The sequence below is a fragment of the Anopheles nili genome, chromosome 2 (assembly GCF_943737925.1).
Source record: "Anopheles nili chromosome 2, idAnoNiliSN_F5_01, whole genome shotgun sequence".
Lineage (NCBI taxonomy): Eukaryota > Metazoa > Arthropoda > Insecta > Diptera > Culicidae > Anopheles > Anopheles nili.
This window is the reverse complement of record NC_071291.1, coordinates 61763039-61782281: the sequence shown is the minus strand read 5'-3', so window position 1 is coordinate 61782281 and position 19243 is coordinate 61763039. Positions and strand designations below refer to the sequence as shown.

Genomic DNA, 19243 nt, shown 5'->3' with positions numbered 1-19243 from the left:
ATAAGATGTCTAGTTCATTCATAAATAAAGAATGTAAAATCTCTTGTAGGGTGATCATTAAAAGTTGATAAAACAAGGTTCAGGAGCTTGTTGCTGGCTAGTGCCGAACGAATTTCGCTGTACTATTGAACTCACTTCATGGCTGGTTTGAAAAGATTCAACCAAAGCCGACGAACTCTCAAGGAACCCAACGCCTTATACGTGTGTGCTTTTGTTGTGCCTGACATTTACACTTGGTTGTACACTTGTAACTAACTAGAATTAGATTGAAAAAATGGATCACCCGCTGCAATACATCCTCGATCTGTTTTGCGGACGAGGCAATATATTCAATCCGAGCCAAACGGCTTGTTCTTGAAACAGTGCACACAAGCTGCAAGTGTTTAGCAGATACGATAAACATTTGGCACTCCGCTGAGTCATGTGTGTTCATATTGAATGTTTAAATTGTGTGCCATGTGTATTATATTGAATGTGTCGCTCGTTGCGAGATCGGTTACGAATATGATGTTTTTTTGCAATATTTTCTTCCAACAAAGGTATGTGAATTTACGCTCCGTTTCGTCAAATTTGCTTTTGTTTGCTGAGGCTTGAAAAGATAGCCAGAAGAAAAAAGATTCACTTGCTTCAGCGCGATAAACAGATTGCATTTGCGATTGCATTGATACTGATAGACAGTTTATTGGATGCATTTTCACACACGCTCTCGCTTTCCAAAGGATCTTTCCAGTAAAAACTAAAAGGTTATAAAATTGGCAAATAATAGCTTGCACACCGCACGCAAAATCATATTCATAATTGTTGAAATAACGCAGCCGGTTTATAGTTGTTTTAATAAAGCAAAACGTGTGATAACAACACAACAATAATGAATCTTAACCTCTCACTTGGTCTGTATTCCTTGAAGGAATGCATCGTATGACGGTATCTGGTCAGATGGTTTAAGAGGAGGGACACAACACGCTCCGGAACCGTTCAAACATTTTCCAATTGATTTCCGTATTTACTCTCGTGTTATTGTTTTATGTTTATCGTCAGCATTCCGCCAACCTGTTCCAACTCGTCCACTGAGAGCCATTTTATGAATGGCAAATCCAGCCAAAAGAGCTCACATGAAGCGTTCTGAATATACCAGCGATGGGGACAATGGGATATAACGAGGAAGAACTAGAAATAGAGTTACAAATGCCACAAATGTTTCTCGTTCAATGATTGATTAACAGCTCAGGTGCAGTTTTTCCAGGATATAGATTCAGAGATGTGATCATACCTTAATTTCTCGGTGTGATTTTGATTATCGGGTTAACTGAATGGTTTAAAGTGATTCTGCCACCGAACGCTAAATAAATCAAACATTAATAATGGTCTTATGCTTTGCGCTGTCGAAATTAATGCAGATAGCGAAACAGAAACCGATATTTTAAATAAACCGGATAATCCAGTGTTAAGAGCACGCAGCCGACATTCGAATCAACGGACGCAGCCTTTTGATCGGGCATGTCGACTGGGGTGCGACACTCCTGAGCGACCGATCGGTCAAGAGACGATCGGCGTCGTTGAGTAGAGTGCGCTAGTAGAAGTCGCCCTCTCTCTCTAATACCTCCGCCATCGAGGGCATCGGACGTTTCTTGATTCGCGTTAAAAAGCGTCCTGTTATAAGTTTCATGTAATTTTATATTGGTGTTCATAAGGCTGAGTGTTTCTGCTTATTTACTGCTTATATTATCTACGGAATTCAATACGTAAAAATAAATTTGATTATGAGCAAAACAACTCTCTAACGATACTTGTTATCAACAATAGTATTGATAAATATGACGGTGACCTTTTTTTCTCTTCTTATATATATCTTCTTCTTCTTCACATATATATTAATCAACTAGTTCTATATAAGAAACATTTCAGATTCTTCCTTTACACTTAGATTCGCAAAACTAAATATTTCGAATGGAAGATATATCCAAACCAAAGTAAAAATATCTGATAAACCAACAAATACCAGCAATACAAGCTTTATCCTTACGTAGCTGGCATTTGGCCACATACACGAATGCGTACAACGAACCGCTGAGCAAGTCTATTTATTTCATGTTTTCTCAAATTTAAATACTATTGGGAGTATATTGAACTCATGCATAATCCAATAATAAAACAAAAGCGTAGAAACTCGTAATGTAACATTTCGAATCAATTATTGTTTTTTTTAAACTAGATTAACGTAATATTTAAATTTGTTGAGGAGTATTCAACTCTTCTATTTAAACAAGGTGCTCTTGAGCTAACCCCAATCCTATAATATATCTCGAAACGCTATAGGTGTTGCATACATATAGGCGACACTACTCTCATGGTCCTGTCGAAGATGGAGAGAGGGCTTATTTTGCGTCTTTACCGTTTCGAGTTCTCGCATTCGGCGTTGCAAAAATGCCATAAAAATATCTGGAACATTTTAATTTAATATCTACTAGCACTACGAAATAATATTGCAATTGTGGGTACAGTCCTGTTTCAAAACTATTTATACTTTGAAACTATCATCGAGTCAGCTGGCCGGGTCCGATAGCGTCGGTCCACGACTCTACAACGTCGGTCGACGGGTGCAAACCTGTACCGCGGTATCTTCAGCATTAGCTCATCGAAAAGCTAAATATGTAACGCGATTGCTCGCTCGCGATCTTCTCCTTCAAACACTTATGCGATGTAACGCCTAGTATCGTAAGAACCAAGTAGAGCCCTACACATAAACACATCGGTCCATTCCATCGGTTCTCTTAATTTTCTCGGAACCGAGGTAACCGACCACCGCTTATACAATTTGTATGGAGAGAGCCACGGTTCCCCAGAACGGTTCCTGTCGTTTGACTCACGATTCAGGTCCGTCACTCATTATTCCGGCATTTAAAGTCCGATCCGCTAAATGGACACGGGATTTAGATTTAAAGATTAGATTTAAAGGTTCCTGATTTTTTTAATAATAGAAGAACCATGGCCCCAAATGAGCGCAATGAGCACTAAGCAATCGTTGCGTTTCAATTAGGCGGCCTGACCGCCAAGCGGAATCCATACATTTTTACAGTCAGTCTGGTCCGACACTCTTGGTCCGCTTATCCGCTAAATAGACACACGCCATACGAAACCTTGTTTCTTTACCTTGTCACTATTGTATGAACAGGGAGGATACTTTCGAATAAAACTCACTACAGAGACTGTGTGTCAATTTTCGGAACATTTAAAGCTTGAGTTAAATGTTATACATTTTTTATCCTTTCTTATACTAGTACAACCCGTCCAACCTGGATGAAGAACAAGCTCGCCCTCACTTAGTGGATGCTTTTGTACGCGCACACGTATCCGGTAACTCCATCGCATCCGACATCGCTCCACTTGCCACCGGTTGACATCACCAGGCAATCATCGCTGCCTGAAGAGGCACTAGGTTTACCCGTGTCGTAGTTGGCATACGAAGTTGATAACAGTTCCATGTTCAATCCAATCCAAAAGAAACGACCCTCGTAGCCAATATCCGTCGCACCGATGTACCATTTGTCGGATAGTGATCCTTTTGCCGTTATCGCCGCCTTCACACGATCGTTCTCTGCGTCAGATGTGATCGATGCTATATTTCCACCTTGCAGGCGACAGGTTTGCCACGCCTTGAAGAACGACAGGTCTTTCTTGTACGCTACATACTCGTTGAAACCTGTCGCAAAAAGTAAGGAACCAAAACGTCAGCTAATAGATATCACTTACGATCGCTATCGTCGAACGTACCATGAGCCTGGCTGGCAAGCAACGCCACGCACAGCGAAACGCAAAGGATCTTGAAGATCATTCTGATGGACGGAGATGTGAAAACGTAACGTTAGGAGCGTTCGGGAACTACGAATAAACTCGCATTTTCGGACCGGCTTTTATACCACGGCAGACGATCAACAACGTTGGTGGAGTACGTGTTGGTTCAGGTGGCTCTGGTGTTGCGCCCGGTGTATAAAAAGGCACACATCGCATCATTATGCACCGTATTCTCACCAGCCGTCTTCTGGTATCTACTGACTGTTCCATCATGAACGCAAGTTTGCTCGTGTTTGTTATCCTTGGCGTGACTGTGGCTAACGCTGTGGTGAGGTACTCGGTTCACAGTACCACCGTTAGCTTCTTCAAAGCCTTGACGGAATGCAGCTCAAAGGGTGGATATTTGGCCATGATCCAATCGAAAGACGAGAACGACGAGGTTAAGAAGGCAATCAAAAAAGCTGGAGGAACCGGTGCTCACTGGCTTGGCGGTACGGACAACGGCATCGAGGGCGCGTGGATTTGGATCTCGAGAAACAAACCAGTGGGAAGCCTCGACGGGTATACCAACTTCAACAGCGGTGAACCGAACAACGCCGGATCGAATGGTGAAAACTGCCTCTCGATAGATTCAAATTTCGTTTGGAATGATCTTCCATGTGATCTGACCCTACCCTACGTTTGTGAATATGATTTATTGTAGGCACGCTGCCAGCGATCCTTGGCCACTGCTGCAGCAGTGCAACTGTTTTTTAAATCAAATAAAATACTAAATGAAAAAAATATGCCTTGCTTTTTTTTGCGTGTTGAAATCGAGAACAATAGTCTAGTGCTGAGACGCAATTATTAGACAAAGAATGTAAAATCTCTTGTAGGGCGATCATTAAAAAAAGTTTATAAAAACCCTTGAACCGTTCAAATGTTTACAAGTATTGCAGTTTTAAAACAAATTTTGAATTCATCATTCAAGGTTGCAAATGAAGTGAAATGTGCTATTCAGACTTTACGCCATAACAGGGAAGACTATCAACCTCCTGATGTTAAGCGCAAGTTCCAGGAACTTGCTGCCACCTTGTACTGCACGATCTTTCTGAGGATCCCCCGATAGCCGAAAGCATTAACGTGCGGCACAATCACACGATGGTTTCGAGTTCAAATCTCCATCAAGCTTTTTCCCTGTACGCAGAGATTGTCTTTGACGTACGAATGTTCCAAATGATGAAAGAAAGCCTTATAAAATAAGGCTTTCTCTCAGCCTTGTCCGTCGGTCTTTGGCCGTACAACAGTTCTAGAGCTTGATTGTGTTTTTGTTTCGCCTGGCAGTTGTGCAATTAAAACTAGCTAGCAATAGATCCATAAATAGAACAAAAGCTCTGAAACATTCTCGAGCTGTTTTGCAGACGAGTCAATATATTCAATCCGAGCCACACGACTTGTTCTTGAAACAGTGCCCATGAGCTGCAAGTGTTTAGCAGACGTACGATACACAATTGGCACTTGTTTGGGCCATGTGAATTAATATTGACTGTTTAAAATGTCCTGCATAGATCGGTTACAATGGAAAATGTGCAATTGTGGTGGCAAATGATAGCCATTGTAGCGAGATGTTTTTCGCTTGGGCCCCGCTTCGTCAATTTGGCTTTTGTTTGCTGAGGCTTGAAAACATAGCCGGAAGAAAAAAGGTTCCTTTGCTTTAGCGCGATAAACAGATTGCATTTGCGAGATCACATAGATACTGATAGACCGTTTAGTTGATGTATCTTCACACAAGCTCTCGCTTTTGAAAAGATCTTGACAATTCAAACTAATAGTTCCTATAACTAAAATATAATAGCTTACAGACACCATACAAGCTCATCTTGATAATGAATCTCAACCACTCACTTGTTCGCCATTCCTTGAAGGAATGCTTCATATACGTATCTTTCCGTCCTGTATCTCGGTTTGTCCCTGAAAAGCAAAGCCAAACCCACAAAGCAGGAACTACCTTGTAATTGTCATCGCCAGAAAAGTGTTCTAAACCGCAAGGATTTACGTATATATCTGGCTGCCTAATCATCGACCTCCACCGCAACGATGGTATCTGGTCGGAACGTTTGAGAGGAGGGACACAACACGCACCGGAACCGTTCAAACATTTTCCAATTGATTTTCGTATTTTCTCTCGTGTTATTGTTTTATGTTTATCGTCAGCATTCCGCCAGCCTCTTCCAAGTCGCCCACTGAGAACCATTTTACGACCGATGCCAGCCAAAGGAGCACACATAAAGCGTTTGGAACATGTCGGGGATTGGGACAATGGGCTGTAGCGGAGAAGGACTAGAAATGGAGCTAAAATGGTTTCAAATTTAATAGAGAATTCAATCCATACCAAACTTTTTCAAGCTGCAAACAACGGGATGGATTTCTAAAAAGATTTAAAAGATTGAAATTTATATATGTCAAAAATTAAATATACGACAATTATATATACATTGATATATCAAAAATTATATATCAATTATATATATCAAAAATTATATTTATATTGATGATCATTTCGCAGCCTACTCCAAGTACTTAACCGAGAACGTTTAGTTCGGTTGCTTAGCAACCAATTCGACCGACGCATTTACCATAGTTTAGTGCCCGCCGTGCCTTTCCGAGCAGCCCACACTTGAGGGTGATTTTGGCAGCAGTTTATTTTTGCTTACAGTAGCTGTTTTTCGCTTGTTTTTTTTTTGTTTTGCTAACACCTCTCATCCACACGAATACGGCTCCGTTTTGGGGAGTTTTGGTGCAGCTTGTACTCCCAGCTGCGTTACAAGCAACCGAACACGCGTGTTCCCCAGCCACTCGTACATTTACGCACAAGCCCACACACCACACGCATCCCTTTGGTTGCATTGATTGTGTTTATTGGCCCTTATGCGCGCCGGCGATGGTCATGATTGAAGGCGCTTCCGTCGAGCTAGCCCCAAAGGCGACTCTTTCCAAATGCGGTTCGTTTACGCGAAAGCCACAAATGGTTGGCATTCCAACCATAATCGAAACTCGTCACCAAATAATCGACGTGAATAAAATTATCGTTACGCCGCGTGCAGCAGGCGGCCAACATGGCGCGTTCCGAATATCCTCCCGCGTGTGGGGTTTTGTTTTTGAATCGCGCGATCAAGGCTCGGGATGACAACGGCACGGTTCGGAAATTGCGGAATGGTAAGAAAAATTATATGTTGTTTTGTTTTGGTGTGTGTGTGTGTGTGCTTTTTTTGCAGCATCCTTTTTCTGCAACGTTCGAACATTGTTGCCCCGAGATGTAGTAAGCTCGATCGTTATCAGTTATCGATGATTATCATCTCCCGAAAGCCAACGTCGGCTAAGACATCAATGGATCAGTTGTTCGAGCTCGAGCTGGCCATTCCTCGATGAACGATGGCGGATGTCACGAAACTGGCGGGTTTTCTGTCCAAACGCTGGACAATGCCGACGCGCTGTAATATTTCGTGGCCATTGTTTGCTTTCGATACAATAGATGACCTCTCGGACACACGCACCCGGTTCGCTTATCGGTTCGTTCTGTCGGGTGAACTTGGTGGCCATATCGTACGGAATGGGTTGGAATTAAAAAGAAGAGAAAAAAACGTCGCCTCCAACCAGTCGGATGTCGATAAAAGTGGACCGAAGGGCTGGGGCGACAAAAAAAACCAACCGTATACTATTCAGAAGTGGAAATGAGAGAGCAAAAAAAATGTACACACAATCCACGATGCACAGCTTGTGCACACATCGGGGGGGTGTGGTAATAGCGGCCCAAAAACTACCCTGCGAGCAAGTACGGAGATGGAAAAACCCACCCACTTGGCTCAGCCGGTAGACAGAAGCCGTCATCAGTCAATGGCGTCGTTGGAACCGATGGCGTTTGACAGATGCGTGCGCCCGAGATGAGCACGACGCAAAGCAAATAAATAACAGTTTTTGATTGGAATGCAAACACCTGCCACCGGGTTTGGTTTGTTTCCGAACCGGCCCGAACCGGAGATGTGGGAAAACTTCCCACACCCTTCGCTGCACCGATTCTTATCATCCCCCCTTCCCGAGTTGGACGAATATCGTGCAGGGTTTTGGTTGTTTTTGTGTGCCTCGCTTTTGCTTCGCTTCTTCGATAAGCAATAACAAGACACGATCAGCTCGCCCACACTAACAGGCCACGGTGGTGGTTGACGAGCGGGAGTAGGGGATGAAATCAAAATAACAAAAATTCGCCTCCACGGAGGAAAAACATCTCGTAACTTTTCCTACCGCAATCAGCCCTTCATTTGTATCGCGGGGTTCTTGGGCGAAGTGCGAATTTTCAACCGGAAGTTCACCGAAATCCGGCCCCGTATCGGACCCAGTAACGAACGAGGCCGCAAACGTGACACGGCGTGGAAATCGTGCAGTGCTTTTTTAATGGCTACTTAGATGCTGGATGAGGATCCAAATGTTTGCAACCGTCGATTCGAAAGCGGGAATTTATTGCCCGAAAAAGATGATGCGATGGAATTAAATATTGCTCGAATATGATGGTGTATTTCGGAAAAAATATAGTTCGTCATAAAACAGCGAGAAACCCGTTTTTTGTTTGGCAAGAAAATATAACTATTTTCCAGTAACGAACAAGCGAGTAACGGTCGAATAATTGCCAAAGCTATCTTAGCAGCTCGGTTGCTGCGTTACCTTGGTTACTATAATGTATTATTTTTTTAATTTAATTAAGGACAGTCAGATCGCATTTATGTTTTTATAGTTATTTGTGAACTGAAAGGCATTTCCTCCCAACAGCCGCTGAGAGCCATATCCCGGGCTGACTCGGTTGAATATAATTTAATATACAAATATTTAAATTCCAGCTAGTTTTCATCTCATGGTTTAATGTTTAATTGTAGATAAAATGGCTTTCCAACCAACTCATCTCGTCACTTAAAACCTGACCTTTGATTTTCACAAAGTATCTATGCAAACGAAACTACTCATCGGCTAAATCGCGCCCTGCTCGTAAAACAAACACTATTCACCAAGCTTCATGAACCCAACGGCATTTTGTTGTTTTGCATTAACTTTGCAGTAATAAATTCGCACAACCCCACCAGAGCAAAGAACGCTACACGTAATTGTCGCGGCAGTCTCGAGCGCACGCGATTCAAATTCGCATTTTTGTTTTTTGCTCCTTTCTTTTTTTTCACTCCCTCTCAATCTTGACGCTGACGCAACCCCGTCGTCCTTTCGCGCCACAAACAAATCCACCCTTACGCAAACCTTCACCCGCCTAGGGGAAGGAGGGCAAAAACCCCGGCAGATGGAAGGGAAAGTATTTAAGACAGCGCCCACATCCCATTGTCTCCTGCGGGTGCGCCACGCCACGCCGGTCTGGTGGGTGGGTGGGTGGAAAAATTCATGAAAATTACCGATCGTTCAATTTATTGCGTCTGGCGCGGCGTCATCGTCGTCGTCGTCGCCGCCAGCGTCTTCGATTGTCTTCACGCGAACGCTCGCCCTTCACCAGCGAGAACACCAAATGTCGGTGCGTGGAAAATCCTCGCCACTGGACGGTCGGCCGGTGGAAAATTCCCTGCTGAACGGGAAGGAGCAGATGGAGCAGAAACAACATGAATATCGATCGAAATTTCCCGCTTCACAAGGGCCAGCAGCCGCGTGACGAGGCGCGTATTCGCTGCTCACAACCAAGACCAAGCCGCTGGAAAAGCTCCCAGGAAAAGCTCGTCCATTGCGGGCAGTACATAAGCGCAAACCACCCATTCGAGTCAGTACATAAGCCCGGAAAAAGGTCCACCGAGATGCTGGGCTTTTTATCGATCGCCCACAGACGCCACCCGGTGTCGGTTCGCTTTCACCCCTCTCTTGTTCGTCTTGGACCCCTTACCCCCCCCCCCCCCCCACCATCAATCTCCAAGGACGAGTTCGGGTCGGGTTCCGAACGCGCTCGGCGAAGATTTTGCGCTGGTGTAGCCTTAAAGTAAACAATCTCCGGTTAGGGTGGCCCTTTCGAGTTTGTTCGCACGCGGACCGCTTCACAAAACGCTTCACAGCGCCGAACTGCGAGGGAGAAAATGTGTGGTAGAACAAAAAATGAGGAGAGCAAAAAAAAGGAAGCCAACCCAAACGGTCGGTTGGGGGATGGCTAATGTATTTCTTCCACGATTTAGGTGCGCTAGGAGTGTCTGATTTTTGGTGCGTCTGGAAAATATATTCCCCCCCCCCTCCCTCTCGATCGTGCTCACTTGCGTCTCGCCTAGGGTGCGCTCATGTGTGAATGATTTCTTCACCTACACCCACACCCACACCCACACCCCTGCCGGGTGGATTGCGCCGGGATTTTGGGGTGCGTTTTTACGCTCTCTCTCTCTCTCATCCTCGGTCACTTCATTCGTCCTTGATTTTGCATGCTTTTTTTTTTTGGTTTTTCCATGCAAAAGATACCGGATAATTTTCCGGTGCGTTTTATTATTAACTGACCGTGCCGTGGTCCGGGGTGGGCCCGTTTTGATTGCGTGTAATGTTTGAGCGCGTCGGGATCGCACGCTAACGTGTGCATAAATTTTGCTTTTTAAGGGGGGCATGATGCTTGTTTCCCTTTTTGTTTTGCTTTCCTTTTTGCTCTCCCCCTTTTTTTCGCTTCGTGTTTGTTTGTTGATGCGAAGAGGGGGGGGGGGTGGATTCTTTGGCGTATTTTCTCCCTTTTTTTGGGCCAGCCAAAGGTGCCTTTTTAAATACCTTGAATAAATGGCCGCTAGGATGCGGCCCTGTGCCCGTGGGTCGGGGTTAAGTGGGAGGGCTGAACTCATGCTAAAATTTCGCTTTTTTAATGGGATGGAGAAATAAAACGATGCGTTTAAGTTGTGCAGGCTTAAGTGCTATAATTGATACACTTATGAGTAGGGTGGGTTAAGCAAGCAAACAAACCTGTACGAAACAGCAATTGTGTTCCATTATCACTCGCTTCCGTACGAATGAGTTTGGATGTGGATCATTTCATTTACTTTTTTACCTTCAACAAATGCACAGATAAGTTATTTATATAATAAACACGTTTAAAAAATGCACATACTCCGTGAACTCCCTATACCAAACCTATTTTTTCAAGCCTCAACTTATTTCCATTTTACGCCACATAAATATTACCCCATCAATATGCATCAGTTAATGCGAAAATGAACTGCTCGTCTCATAAAACGCGGCTCTCCATCGGCGCTAATTGTCTGCCCAAGACGAGCGAAACGTGTTCATCAAAACTTCATGCGCAAATTCGGCCCTAAGCACACAAGGCACAAGGCACAATGGCATAATTGCCGCACGAGGATCGATGTCATACATAATTAATGTATTGACAATGCTCTCCAGCGGTTTATTGATAATTTCCTATCCTTCCACGCAAAATCAGACACCGCGATGGCGGAACTCTCAAGCAAAAAAAAAATGTGGAGCCATTGTTGCGAGTCGCGAAGTCGTGACGCCGCGCGAACGCACCACTTCTGTTGCCACAAAGTGCAAACAACGGTCCCACCACCCCTCCCCCATCCACCTGGTGGAACCGATTGAAGAAGTACCGCCGGGGCGGCTTCTTCAAATTTTCATGCCACCAAGGATCAAATGTTTACCTTGTAATAAACGTGATTTGCCACTGATGTTACCGCAATTGGTGGGTGGGCAGAAGGGGGGCCGGGTGGAGGGTGAAAGAAGGAAAAGGGACGCACACCGAAAAAACCCATCCTCCCGTCCGAGCACCGTCGAAAGGCCTCGTTGGGGCCTCGAAATCCGCCATGGTTAGGTCCTTGCGCCAGGCATAAACCCCGCGCGTGACGTGTCGCGTTACCTTCAGGGTGGCATGGGTGGTATGAAGGGGGGAGGGGGGAGTGGGTGGGATGGAAAAGGGGAAGAACGCACCGCCATGCTCCAAGATGAATTTATAATTATGCATCCGCAAGCAGAAATTCGCCTTGCAGTTCCTCACTCGCATCCCAGACGCAGTACTGTCTTTGGTATATTTTGCTTTGTCTGTTTTTTTGTGTTTTTTTTTTGGCGGGAGGGATGGTATCCTTTTTCTCTCTCCCACCGTTTTCCGCATTAGGTTCGATTGCACAAGGTGTTTTCCGGGGGGGGCGGGAGAAACTGCGGATGTAAATTATAAATGAGATCTTCTTGATGAAATTATGGAAATAGCGGCGTTTAAAGTTTAGCCGCTCTTTTCCTGTGTATGTGCGTGTGCATGATTATGCATTTTTTGTGTGTGTCTTTTTCAACATTCCGCCGTTCTGTGAGCGATGTTTTGAACAAAATTGTACTCGCAGCTGTCAAAAGAAGGCTGCCATTTGCACAAGTTACCTCCGCGAGCCACGGTTGCGGCGTGGAAACCGAATGTGCAAACGAATGCATTTTGTTCTCCTTTTTAGCACACACACATTCGGGAAAGGTGTTTCATGGCACGAAGAAAACAAAATGAAATCCCCAAATGCAGTAGGTTTTTTATTTCCCACAGTTGACATCTGCACCAAATGGTTTTTATCAGCCAATCAACAATATAGTACATCAAAAACATCGCTTACACTTACACGCTTTTAACATTGTGATACCTTTTACCCAACCCAAACTTAATAATCGCTCTAGTAACGCATACGACGCACCAATACCAACGTAGTAGGCGATTTTTCCGCCTTTTTTCCATTCCAAAAATATGCAAATACAACCGCGAAAGGGGCGTCTAGGCAACACGCCACAGTAGGCCGTGCACAGTGACAGGGGTTGGTTCTGATTGCTGCTGCTGCTGCTGCTGCGTTAGCTCAATTACGGATCAAGAAGGTACGGAACTCACGTCCTCCATCCCGCTGGTCCGTTAATATCGCTCCCCCTTAGTTTTCATTTTTCCGCAGCGAGAGAAGCAAAACGCCACCGGAACGGCGCATCCATTGTCGTTAATTAAGTAAATAACTCCGAGCAGATTGGGAGCGCATAATCAAGTTGGGTGCCATCCCCCAGGACGATGCTGCAAATTGTGACGTGTCATTGATATCTGCGTCACGAATCCCGAAAACACACCGTTTTGTTCGCCCCTCTCCCCGGACAATTGAAACGCATCTCGATGACACGTGACTTTTAAACAATACGGTAGGAAAATGCCACCATAAGCTGGTAACGGATGCTGATTGATTCAACTGGTGCAAATTTAATAAGCCTTTTCCCTCCGGTGCCGATGGTAGGATATTTTTTGATATTTCATAAAGCAGATTACCAACGTTCCAGTTTCACTTTCCATCGACGGGTGGCATTTGTTTTTCCTCCCGGTCAGCGTCCACACGGTTCCCGACATTCCCAAGGTGGCCCTTCCGGCGGGAGTCCTGCGGATGAAAAAGTAAAAAAGGACACACGCGCCCAGAGCCAAAACCCACCCACCACGGGAAAGGTTGCGTCAAAAGTTTACGCTTTCCATTATCCCGCCCGGTAAACAATTGTTGTTCTCGAGCCCCACGGACACGAGCACGCGGCGTGTGTATTTTGCTCTCGAAAACTCGCTTCACCCCCAAAAAAAAGGGGGGTGGATGGCTCAAAGTACTCTGCCATATTCTCGAATTGTGAAGCGTCGATAACAACTGGCGTGAATGGGTGGGCGAAAGAACCGGGTCTCGGTGGGGGGAAGTGGGTGGTGAATTTATGAATCAATGTTTGCACATTTCTCACGCGCTAGGAACCGGGCCACTTGCGTATGCCGTTGGTTGTTTTTGGCTGTTCGCGATGAGGCAAACTTTTCGCCCTCGTTTGCTGAACGGGGTGCAAAGAATCGACGGCCTCTGGAAGGGGTTGGTTTAGTTGGTTGCTGAGTGCGTGTTGCAGCACAGCCGTTTGGCACCTCAGAAAGCGAACCAATCGAATTTCGTAAGTGGGGCCATTTTACAGCATTGTTTTTCATTAACGGAATTTCCGTTAGTTTAGAGCTCAAAAAATCAACTACTGTAGCAGGTTCTTTTAGAACATTCTTACTTTCAGCTAACTCACCCTTATATAGACCTCCAAAAAGGGGTTAACATCTCAATAATACATGCACCACACGTCACTCGAAATTCGCGACACGCTCATGTCATTTCTCAACGTCGTGCCGATTAATTTCTTCACCAGTGGCAGAATAATAAAAAAAAAATCGCCCCGTTCACGTTTCTTCGAGATGCGCAAACCGTCAATCAATGTTCCGGTTCCGATATCGGTCACTAATTACGCCCAATCGAGCGCCGCCAGTTTGTGACAGATTGTCGCCACCATCGCGTAACATTTCCTGCCCATTTTCAGCCGGTTCCGGAACTCCACGAGACGGACGGACGGACGGACGTTGGCGTGGTTCCTTTCAGCAAGCCGACTCGCTCTCTGCGCGGGTAAATTGATTTAATTGAGGAACAACGCCCGAAAACACCAACACCGTGGGCCGGCAAATTTCGCGCGGAATGAAATTCCAGCACTCCGTTTAGCGGCCCGGGAATCTTGATCCGGTTTGTTCGGATTTGGAAGGGTTTTTGTGTGCTTTTTTTTGTTTGCACACTCGCACACATTGTGTTGCAAACGTCCACGATGGATATCGTATCGTTTTGGCGGGCTCCAGGACCACCGTGGCCAGCATCCGTCCAGAAACATCAGAACCAGCGTGAACGAGCCTTAGAAAACGCCACCGGACCGGGTTCGAACGGCCCGTTACACCAACTCCGACGTGTGGCGCGTTTGTAAAAAGGGTAAAAATATTTGCTTACCCATCGAAAGGATTGCGATGTCCGGCAGACTCCTCCGTGCATATGGACCCCAACCTCCAGCCAGCTGTTGGTGAGTCTTCGCGGGAACGAAGCGTGAAAAAACAGACCAACGTATTCGGCGTGTTTATTTGCTCCCGTCGGAAGCTATTTTGCGCTCATCACACGCCACCAGAAACGGTCGTCTGCCGGTCGTTCGAACGCGAAGAAGCCTGGTCCAGGTCTGGCGTACCACTTGCGAAAAGCCGTGTGCATGTGAGTTGACGTGGATGAGCTGCCGGTTCTGGAACGTGGTTGATGAAGCTGCCTGGTTGGAATTTTGGCCCACTCCCGGGGTCGGCAAAAGGCGCCTCTTTCGGGACAACTTTACAAACATTGACCGGATCGGTGGACCTGGGGCTGTCGATGGGCCGATATGTGCTGGCGTTCTTTTCTGAGAATAATTGAAATTTCCCACCCACTTCCGAAGGGGGAGGACCCGGTGTCCATTAATCCCATTCGATAGACGAAACCGATCCTTTTTTCTGCCCCGCAACAAGGGCAACTCGGGCAGGAAGCAATTATTATTACTTGCCCCTATCAATTGATTGTTTTAGGAGGTTGTATGGCGAGAACACGGTGTTGCTTTTTTTTCGAGGGTTCCTTTTTTCAGGCTGCTTGTTTTTCTTTTTTTGCTCTCACTCTCTCTCTCTCTCTCTCTCTCTCTCTCTCTCGCTTTGTTCATCACATCCCACGAAAGCTGTCCGCCCGGGGTTCGAAGGTTCTGTTTGTTTTCACTTCTTCTTCGGTCTCGGTTCCTTCGGGGGAGGTTGAGTTATTGAACCAAAAGCCCGCGTCGGGGAGCGTTTACATGTTTGCATAATCTTTATGCTCATCAATGGACGGCTCGTATAAAAGCTTCCATTTCATCCCGTTCGATTGTTTCCTCGCTCAGTCGCAATATGTTACATTTGGTGCCGGGGACATTAACACAGCAGCATAAAAAAAGGGTCCCATTTTTGTAGCTCCTGTGCATCCTTGAGCCTTGTTATGTGCCTGTTTATTCCGATGTCAATGCACTGCATTTGGTGGCGTTTTCTAAGAAGGCTTTTTTCGGAACAGGCAAATATTTTGAACACGCGCGGCATCTAAAACCAGAGTCTGTGTCCACAAGCGCGTTCAAATCGAGACGGTGTTTATTTTGGGGAAAGAGACTAAATCTAACCGGAATGTGTTTGCACAGTTGTGGGAACTTATTTATCGGCTGGGCGTTGGGATTTTTTCTCACTCCACGTGCGCCTACAATATTTGAACGCATTCATATCCCAGCAGGCTGTTTGTTGTTTACTAATTTATTTAGATGGCTTAGTAACGGGCCATGGAAACCAGTTGGATGATAACTGTCATATTCAAATATTACCCACGAAGAAGTCACCTGTGGGATAGTGAGCACTTATGATATTTAGCGACCATAATAAGGATCTGAAATAAATTTAATAAAATTTATAATTTGAAAAAAAACCATGTCATCAGCTAGCATGAAAAACCAACACCTGACAAAACTCATTACAGATACACACATTCGCCGAACAAGGGAGGGATGATGCGATACAAATTCGGGAAGAATGTTTTAACGTGCTTTATTTCATTCGCTTTGAATCGTTCATTAGTCGGAAATGATCAGCGACCCGGTCCGTGCCAAAGGATTACGGTTCCTATGTGTGCGCTTTCTCGCTGCTAATGATTTTGGTTTTTTACGTTATACAAATATCGTTATGTTTCCTGCACGAGGTGCGTTAATAGCCCCACCTTCGCACTATCAGTATGTGTGGGATTTGCCAATTTTCAAACTCGATCGTTTCATCTCAACCCAGCTCCAATGCATATATACCGATCGCTACTAATATATATATGTATACGTATGCCGATGCGTTGTATATTATCTAATCAGTCTAGATTAATCACCAAGGTTTTTCTTTTCAGCAAAGAGAATCTGTGTAGGGGGTGTGTGTGAGAGAGAGAGAGGGAAGGAGGGGGATAGATTTTTTCTGCTTCTTTTGAATTCTTTTTATGATTATCTATGTGGGGTTACCGTACCAAACGCTCGGCCTGCACCATGCCGTACTATAAATGGTGCGCGTATAAGATATAGCTCATAAATCGTGTATCGAATGCTGCTTGTTATCGTTAATCAGAAAGCGAATTGTTCGTTCAATGTCCCAAAAGACGTGTTTCTTATATCTGGTGATAGGCATCAGTTCCGTTCGTTAAATATGTGCAATCCACACTCGAAGCTCACAATGTAAACGAATGTGTCTTTTTTCTTTAAATTTAGTTTCAATTTAGATCGTGAAATTAAATCACAATTTTTTTTTTTTTGATAAGCAGTAGATTATATCTTTTTTTTTGGAAAATGAAATAAAATAAGAAAAAAAGAAAATAACTCAATCACCAATCGGCTCAAACGATGCTCTCCATTACGTCATAAGTAATATAATTTATCTCCCATCTTGTCTCGAAATTTTCGCACCTATCAGTCGAGTTTACCAAAGATTTCCAACCACTTCCTACTCCTGGAACGCCTTCTTATCCACGTTGTTGTTATCGTCGTGTAACGCTCCGGCACCAACCGGCGAGAACGGTCCAAACTTGTGCTCCTCGTACAACGTTCCAGGTGTCCCCGGGGGCAAACCAGGACTATGAGTGTAAGGACGCGTCTCGGCAAGTGCCGGTCCACTTCCCGCACCTCCACGGCGCAACATCCAGTCCGGGCTGGCCATCCCCGGGCAACACGGATCGTCCGGCATCGGACCTTTCCCGGTCGGATCCGGATCGTCCAACCCGAGCGTACTCCGGATGCGCCTGTTAATGGCCTCAGCCGTCAGCGTGTAATTAATCGGACTCAACAAATGACCACCTGCACCCGCACCATACGGCTCGAGGGCGCCTCCACCAGGACCACCAGGCGCCTCCATCAACGGTCCAGCAGCTAACGCTTCCGGTCCACCAAACGCACCCCGCAGGCTCTTCTCGAACGAAAGATATGCATTGTCGTAGTAGTTAGCGGCCACTGCAGCTGCAGCCGCTGCCGCCGTTGCAGCCGCCGAGAATTTTCCCTTTTTCCCACCCGGCACTAGGTCACTCCCTGGGAAAAACCCACCCGCAGGTAGTTCGCTGTGGCGATGCGATCGCTTCCGGCTGTACTCAGGCAACCCCAACGCGCCCCCATGGTGATGGTGGTGATGGTGCTGCTGCTGCTGCAAATGATGATGATGATGATGATGGGGGTGAAGTGCCGGATCAGTCGAACCCGGGGACAATGGCGATGGCTGACGGAGATCGAGCGTTTCCGCGTCGGGTAGAGTGGCCGCCCGGAAAGCCGACACAAGCTGGCTTTCGAGCGCTGCTTCCGGTCTGTGGCAGGGAAAGATAAGAAAGCGCATCGGGCGCATCGTGAAAGAACACCGTGAAAAATCAGCTCGCAAAGGGGTGAGAGAGGAAAATGGGCACCAAAGTGAAAGAGGAAAAAAAAAGAGACAACGGGAAGGGGTTCAACAAAACAAAAAAATGCTTATCACATTCCACACACTCCGCAGCACGAGGTTGATGGTTGATGACTCGCCGGGGTTCGCCGCTCGATGAAATTGCTCAATGGTTAGACAATGGTCGCTGTTTGGTTTTGCTTTGCTTTCTTACGTATTTTGTAATCGACGTAACGAAAATTCGGCATAAAAAACGTTCAGCCACGAATTACCTGGCACGTCACGGGTAGCAACCCCATACTCACGCACTCCCCCGGAAAATGGGGAGAACCGGCCATTACCGTGCGAGGGTCCAGCTGCATTCATCCGTGTTCGAATTTCATCCTCCATTCTTCCTCGATGCCACGATTCCACGGGTTGCATGTAAAGGCCTCGGGATGACTCCATGGTGCGCGTTTAATCGGCTGTTAACGATATTTGCGCGGAAGCGATCGGCGGGAAATATTGCTTAAAAATTATTGGAACTGATGGAACGCATTCCGCTTACCGGTGGTTGGAATTCTGCGAAAACAAAAAAGGAAAGAGAAACGGGTGATTTCAACATATGCACCACCAATTTACGGTAGCATTTCGCAATTGATTTTCAAATAGGTAAAAAATGATTTTTAATTATATTCCATATCAATTTTTAGTTATAATTAATTAGTGGTTTTAATGATTTTTAATGAATATTTTACAATTTGGTCAAGAGGAAACCTTTTGCAAAACATTTTTAATATTTCAATATATTACACATATTATTCAATATATTAAAATATGAATCATTTGTTTCAACAAAAACGATTTACATAAATCGAATTTCAAATCAAAATAGTAAATATTTCAAACTGTATTCTGCACGTTAACAAATTTTTGTGAAGGCTTCCAGCGTTTAAATCACTTTTTATTAATATTACTGTAATTAACTTTATCCGTATAATTTCCTCTCATTTTTAATTAAACACTGAGCTAAAACACTGTAAAACTAACTCCAATTAGCTTCGATTCTTTCTAGAGCGATCGTGTCTTTTTGCTTAATGAATGTTTGATAAATCAGTCGATCGTGTCAAACGATCAGCGAACAGATCTTTTTTCTTTTACCATTTTTGCGAATTCAATGACAATGCACAGGTTTGTTGGAAAACACTCTTTTTTATTTATTTTTTAAACAAAATCCCACTTGAACACGCA

At 45.1% G+C, this 19243-nt stretch overlaps 3 protein-coding genes across 3 annotated transcripts; 1 reads left to right on the top strand and 2 right to left on the bottom strand.

The window, feature by feature from the left end:
• Window positions 1–3320: 3320 nt before the first annotated feature.
• Window positions 3321–3832, bottom strand: LOC128727440 (collectin-10-like). Its single transcript, XM_053821359.1, has 2 exons — window positions 3772–3832; window positions 3321–3700 (listed from the first exon to the last, which is right to left on the bottom strand). Exons 1-2 carry the CDS (start codon window positions 3830–3832, stop codon window positions 3321–3323), a joined length of 441 nt encoding a protein of 146 aa, XP_053677334.1.
• A 231-nt stretch (window positions 3833–4063) lies between these two features.
• Window positions 4064–4495, top strand: LOC128727430 (perlucin-like). Its single transcript, XM_053821348.1, has one exon. The coding sequence runs from the start codon at window positions 4064–4066 to the stop codon at window positions 4493–4495; it is 432 nt and encodes a 143-aa protein (XP_053677323.1).
• An 11609-nt stretch (window positions 4496–16104) lies between these two features.
• LOC128730428 (ras/Rap GTPase-activating protein SynGAP-like) lies at window positions 16105–18103 on the bottom strand. The gene has a single exon (XM_053823475.1). It carries the CDS (start codon window positions 17981–17983, stop codon window positions 17099–17101), a length of 885 nt encoding a protein of 294 aa, XP_053679450.1. The 5' UTR covers window positions 17984–18103; the 3' UTR covers window positions 16105–17098.
• Window positions 18104–19243: the final 1140 nt, after the last annotated feature.

What these genes read in the sequence shown, in the direction of transcription:
- LOC128727440 (XM_053821359.1), bottom strand. Translation starts at nt 3,832, where the DNA reads ATGATCTTCAAGATCCTTTGCGTTTCGCTGTGCGTGGCGTTGCTTGCC. An exon ending in GCTTGCCAGCCAGGCTCATG is followed by an intron (nt 3,701 to 3,771) that starts GTACGTTCGACG and finishes TTTTTGCGACAG; the next exon opens with GTTTCAACGAGTATGTAGCG.
- LOC128727430 (XM_053821348.1), top strand. Translation starts at nt 4,064, where the DNA reads ATGAACGCAAGTTTGCTCGTGTTTGTTATCCTTGGCGTGACTGTGGCT.
- LOC128730428 (XM_053823475.1), bottom strand. Translation starts at nt 17,983, where the DNA reads ATGCGCCCGATGCGCTTTCTTATCTTTCCCTGCCACAGACCGGAAGCA.